At 32.3% G+C, this 6,344-nt stretch overlaps 2 protein-coding genes across 2 annotated transcripts; both read left to right on the top strand.

The window, feature by feature from the left end:
• Nucleotides 1–1,415: 1,415 nt before the first annotated feature.
• Nucleotides 1,416–3,083, top strand: LOC123205304 ((R)-limonene synthase 1, chloroplastic-like). The gene is made up of 5 exons (XM_044622238.1): nucleotides 1,416–1,649; nucleotides 1,745–2,012; nucleotides 2,130–2,505; nucleotides 2,594–2,809; nucleotides 2,906–3,083. Exons 1-5 carry the CDS (start codon nucleotides 1,416–1,418, stop codon nucleotides 3,081–3,083), a joined length of 1,272 nt encoding a protein of 423 aa, XP_044478173.1.
• A 52-nt stretch (nucleotides 3,084–3,135) lies between these two features.
• LOC123205324 ((R)-limonene synthase 1, chloroplastic-like) lies at nucleotides 3,136–3,797 on the top strand. Its single transcript, XM_044622276.1, has 2 exons — nucleotides 3,136–3,378; nucleotides 3,471–3,797. The coding sequence occupies exons 1-2, from the start codon at nucleotides 3,208–3,210 to the stop codon at nucleotides 3,765–3,767; spliced, it is 468 nt and encodes a 155-aa protein (XP_044478211.1). The 5' UTR covers nucleotides 3,136–3,207; the 3' UTR covers nucleotides 3,768–3,797.
• Nucleotides 3,798–6,344: the final 2,547 nt, after the last annotated feature.

Genomic DNA, 6,344 nt, shown 5'->3' with positions numbered 1-6,344 from the left:
ATAATATTATATTTTGTTTATTAGGTTTTATTAATCATATTATATTTAATTTTGAATTGAATTTGAATTGATCAAAGATATCATTATAAGTTTACCAACAAGATGAATAGTTTTATCAGTCATATTAATAGTATCATCTGTTGATTATTCAAATCAAATTCTAATCAATCTACCAAACTAAAACTTTAGTTAAAATTCAGTTTGAATCAAACCGAATATCAATTCAAATTAAGTTGGTTCTGTTTGAGTTCATCCCTATGAGTATATTAATTGTTATGGAAGGAAATAATAATAAAAAGAATTATGTTTTAATCATTTAAATATAAATATAATTAGGAGCTAACAATATTTTGATATAATTTTATATTTAAAGCTTACTAATCAAGTACATCTCAATCGTTCAATATATACTAATCCAATTTTAAATCATCTTTTAATTTTCTTCCCTGATTAGACTCTCATAAAATTAATTTGTTGTTTCCATGTTTTCTTATAGTATTTTTATGTGATTATTTGTTTAGCTACTATTATTATGTTACATTTTTTGTAAACTGTATTTCACAGCTAAAGTTTTAGTTATTAAACAAATTTATTTACGTTTTAGTTACTTATATTTCCCTTCGATGAGAACATAGGGCATCAGGAGGAGTGAATGAATCTTACCTTTATTCGGCAACTAAACACATAATTGTCAAAACAAAATCACTTGCAATTAAAAAATTACTTGTATAAAATCTATTTTAGTACCTAGATGAGTTTTGTTAACTAATTTAAATTAGTAGAGAAATAATTAGTGGTTACTTTTATTTTTCTTGTAGTTGTAGACTCTTTTAGGTAGAGTTCGAAATTGTATATATCAATTAACAACAAAAAATTACAACAAGAATAATCCTTCTAAGTTAAATCTGGGACGGTACCCCAACCTTGTGTAACTACTAAGTTATACTTTACAAAGTCGTTGCATTTCTCAATTTTATCTCTTAAATATTGTAATGCATATTTTGTGCATTTCTGTATTATAAATGTGTGTTTTATTTTTAATGTATTAAATGTCATTAATTAGTTGATACATATTTAAGGCTGTGATTTTCATTTATCATTTTTAAGGATAAATCGAAACTTTGTCCTTTAAAATATTATAGTCTGGTCAAATTTTTACATTTGGCAAAAAAAAAAAAAATCAATTTTTCAAAGAAAGATACTGTTATAAAGCCCACAGAGTATGTTTGTAATTGTAAGCGTGTTTGTGATTTTTTGGATGGGAGTTTAGCAGTTGGATGCATGTTAATTTCCTTGAAAAAATTCTAACCTATATACCTTTCTCTCCCTATAAATATTCTCTTGAATCTCCCAGTTTTATCATATCGTATCAAGATCTTCACATATTATTACAGATTCGAATTTATGCAACAGTAATGGCTTTCTGCATTGCTTCAACCGCTGGTATAGTTTCTTCCATCTCTGTTTGTCCAAACCGTGGAGTGTTACTTTTCTCTAAAAGGCCTACCAGCAGTATTAGTGTACAAAAGCCAGTCCAGTGCATTGCTAGCTCAGAAATTAATGCTTCAACGGCTGTTAGGCGATCAGCGAATTACCAACCTTGCATTTGGGACGAAGATCACCTGCTATCCTTGACTAATGAGTACATGGTAGCTAGCTAGTCGTCATCTTCTTTTACTAAATTATTGTCATGTCTTGTTCAGTAGCATAATATAAAATTTAAATTATGCGTGCATGCATGCAGGAAGATACATACAGAAAAAAGGCAGAAAAGCTGATCGAACAATTGAGGATGATTATTAATAGTGCAGACCGGGACAACCCATTGAAACAGCTTGAGCTGGTTGACAACTTACAAAGATTGGGATTGGCTTACCATTTTGAAAATGAGATAGGAAACATTTTGAACAACTTTCATAAGAACAGTGATGATAAATGGAAGAAAGGAAATCTATATGCAACCTCTCTAGAGTTCAGAGTCCTCAGACAACACAGTTATAGTATAAGTGAAGGTAGTGATCGAAGAAGAAGTTTACTTAGCAAAAAAAAGAAGAAGTTTACTCTATAAATTAGGGAAAGAAAAAACAATTATCATCGCAATCTATAACAAGTTTTTTTCTGGACTGCAGAGGTTTTTAATGGTTTTAAGGACGCGACTGGCGGTTTCAAGGAATGCCTCGGTGACGATATCAAGGCGATACTAGGCTTTTATGAAGCTTCTCTCTACGGGTTAGAAGGAGAAAGTATCATGGAGGAGGCTTGGCAGTGCACTTCTAAATATCTTAAAGAGCTTGACATGAAGGATATGGAACCAAATATGGCATTGCAGGTGAAGCATGCACTGGATCTTCCTCTTCATTGGTGGCCAACAAGAGCAGATACAAGGTGGTTCATAGATTTCTACGAGAGACAAGAAGACAAGAACCACCTTCTACTCGACCTTGCCAAATTAGGCTTCAACATTGTGCAGGCAATACACCAGGAAGATCTTAAAGACACCAAGAGGTAAGTAAAGTCCCTCCTCTACATCTAGTTCCAATGATTTCATAATAATTTCATAATTTCTGTTTTTTCTTCAACTTTGCTTATGAAGGTGGTGGAGGGATACTGGTCTTGGAAATTTAAGTTTTGTGAGGAACAGATTGTTAACGTCATATTTTTGGGCTGTGGGGATAGCTCATCAACCTCAGTACTCATACACCAGGAAAATCATTTCAAAGGCCATTGCTCTAATTACAGTGATTGATGATATTTATGATGTCTATGGCACCTTACCCGAACTTGAGCTTTTGACGGACACCATTAAAAGGTTGATGGAAAAAACAATTTTTTTTTTCTTGTTCTTGCAAATGTGTAGCTAAATATTCATGTGAAACTTTTCCCAATTTTTCTTCTTTCGTTTCAGGTGGGATATTAAGGGAATGAAACAGCTTCCAAGCTACATGAAAACAACCTATCTTGCGCTTCACAACTTTATGAATGAAATGGCTTATCACATTCTGAAAGAACAAGATTCAGACGTCACAGAACATTTAATGAAAATAGTAAGCATGACTAATTCCTTTGTATTAATTTATAGTTAATTCTGAATTTTTTCTCAACGTAAATGATGCCATGTACATTGATCAGTGGGGGGATGTAGCAGAAGCATATCTCGTCGAGGCAAGATGGTTCCACAGTCAGTATAAAACAACACTAGAAGAATATATGGCAAATGCATATGTATCAATTACAGGCCCCGCAATGTCAACTTTGGTATACTTGTCTGCTACAAGCCCAATAGTGGAAAAGGAAGTAGATTTCATAGAGAGCCATCCACCTTTGGTGAAATTGGCATCCAAGGTTTTACGACTTCAAGATGATTTGGGAACTGCAACGGTATATATATAATATATCATTATCCTTGAATATTGCTTTGAATCATTCTATCTCCAAGATTTAATCGTGTTTCTTTAAATCGTTTATATTAGGATGAGTTAAAGAGAGGGGATGTTCTTAAAGCAGTCCAGTGTTACATGAATGAAACTGGGTGCTCCGAGGAAGCTGGACGAGAACATATTCAACAGCTGACGAGGCAATGGTGGAAGAAGTTAAATTTGCTCAGAACTTCTAAAAATTCTCCTATACCCAAAAATATTACAGAAATGATATTAAATCTGGCGAGATCGTCTCATTTAGTGTATCTACATGGAGAAGATGGACATGGTGTTGAGGGCCAAGTGATTATGAATGTCATGACATCAATGCTTCTTCAGCCCATTCCTTAGTTTGTAAGGCCAAAACATTTATATTGTTTCTGGTTTATGTATCTCAATGTTGCAAGACATATGACAAGGATCTTCTATATATGTTATTAATCGTCATTTGGAAGAATAAGTGATTTTTTTTGGTTAACTGTTAACCCACTTGAGCCGATTACTTTTTTGGTGTTAGACCGACTACACTAAGCAGGTGAAATTTTGAATTCGATGACCAATCACACAACCTAAGTCAAAAGTTTAGTGCAATTAAACATATTAAATATCTTGAGCATGTCAGATGCATATTTACTTCTACTCTATGAAAGTAATGCAACCCATGTAAATTTGAAATTTCAAACTCTTTCTTCATACTGAATTTGAACTCATCTATAAGAGGGAAAAAATAAAACTCATATATATCTTGTAGCTCTCCATGAATAACGAAACCTTCAAGTTTTAAAACATGGATTTCTTCTTCTAGCTCTCCATTTAGAAATACTAACTTGACATAAAATTGGTATATAGGTCAATTTAAATGGGTAATCAATGTCAATAGAGTTCTTACTGTTTCAAACCAAGTAATATGGGAAGAAGTGTCTTCGTAGTCTGCAATTTCTCGCTGTGAGTACCCTTTTGCAATGAGGCATACTTTGTTCTTTTGTATGCTTCCATTACATGTAACTTTGTTCCCATCTACATGAAACTTTGTTCTAATGACCATCCCTAATAGTAGTCTTGCCTTTGAAAGATCCACCAATTATCACATCTCATTCTTTAAGAATTTGTAAGCTCTTCTTCCATTGCATTATACCATTCTTCCTTTGTCATTGCATCTTGGAACATTGTTGGATCAATAATAAACAAGGCTTGTGTAGTTCCATAAATGTCCCTTAATGATATGAGTTGTTTTGGAGGTGTTTCATCTAAAGATGAGCACAACAATTGCTACTGTTGTTGCTACTTTTTGAAGGAATGGAGTTCAGTGAGGCTTAAGGGAATGAATCTAGAGAACTTAGGGACCTTTGTTTTTGTACTTTAGTTGGTAGAACTTTAATCTCTTTTGTAATTTCAAATTAAACATCATCTATATATTCTTATGTCAAGTCGTATATGTCTTTTCGTTGAACACAACATCCTCGATAATAATCACCTTGCCTCTAACAAGGTTATATTAGAACAACAGCAAAACAAAGATGCATTTAAGAGATTTTTCATCAAGTTTACTAAGCTTATAGGAATCAACCAATGTAAAGACATTACAACCAAAAATTCTTAAATGTCTTAACCAAGATTGTTTACCAATATAAGTTTTATATGGTGTTCGATAAAAAATTAACCCTTGTTGGTGATAAATCAACAAATAAACTATTGTGGCAACTGTTTCAGCCTAAATTGGCTTGGAAGTCTTTTGGTTGTTAGTAAGTTCCTTGTCATTTCAGCCACTATATAATTTTTCCATTTAACTACCCCATTTTCTCTGGTGTATACCATATACTTAATCCATAATTAGGAATAATTGTTTATTTGTTCATTAAGTTGGTTATGTGAATGTAGTTGTATAATGACCTACTTTACCCCTCGGAAACTTCGAAACAAATGGTGTCAACTAGTTGTATAATAACCTACTTTTAATTTTTTCGAACCTAATTTTAAAGTTTAAAGAACATCGATTGATACGTTCTAACTTTATCAAAAAAAATTCATGAGAGAATAAATCCTACAAATTCTTCAATTAGAGATAATAATAATCTAAATTTAATGTTATATAAAGAAAAACAATAATGTTATAGATTAAATTATTTATTAATAAATTAAAATTATTTAAATAAGAAAAAATAAAAATAAAATTGTGCAAAAAGGCTTGAAAGCCCTTTCTTAAACAATTTTATCATGTGTTCTTTTAGTTTATAAAATGCCCAAAAGACTTATTCCCACCCAAGGTTTAGTTCATTGTAACACTTCTACTTGTTAAGTTTTGAAAATTCAAATACCCACCCTTCAGCTATTAAACTCAACAAAATTCATTAGTATTAAGGGTATAATTATCATTTAATCAGTAATATTAAAAAAATAAGTTTTTATTTCATTTTTTTATCTTAGTTTTGAAAACTTAGCTTTTCCCCAAAGGTTTAATTTATTTTCTCTCTTCTTCGACGATTAGAATTCAGCTGACAACCCATATGCTTTCTCCGTCGGTGCTGCCTCTTGCCTCCTGAAGACTAGATGGACCGGCGGAAGATGAATCGTTCAAGCGCAACGAATTAAATTTCTGCAAAGCGCACGATGAATTGTCGAAGCACAACGAATTCAATTTCCGCAACAATATTACCTTCTTTTACAATACACAGTTCCTCAAATCCCAAGTTGTTTTCTTTCACTTGTTCTTTACCCTCTAAAGTTAGTACCGTTAAGCTTAGTACTGCCATTCAGCCCCACTTTCTTCTTCAACTAGGGTTTTCACTGCTCCTGAAACATCAGAAGGAATTGAAAGTTCATATCCTGAGGTTTATCTTTGTTGGAAATTTTTTTTCGTTTAGATATGTTTTGTGAATGCTTGGATTGGTTGCTTAACAATGTGAGGAAAATGGAAAATTTTGGTGTTTT

Source organism: Mangifera indica, unplaced genomic scaffold (assembly GCF_011075055.1).
Source record: "Mangifera indica cultivar Alphonso unplaced genomic scaffold, CATAS_Mindica_2.1 Un_0003, whole genome shotgun sequence".
Classification (NCBI taxonomy): domain Eukaryota; kingdom Viridiplantae; phylum Streptophyta; class Magnoliopsida; order Sapindales; family Anacardiaceae; genus Mangifera; species Mangifera indica.
The sequence above is the reverse complement of the archived record's forward strand: the minus strand, read 5'-3'. Positions and strand labels throughout refer to the sequence as shown.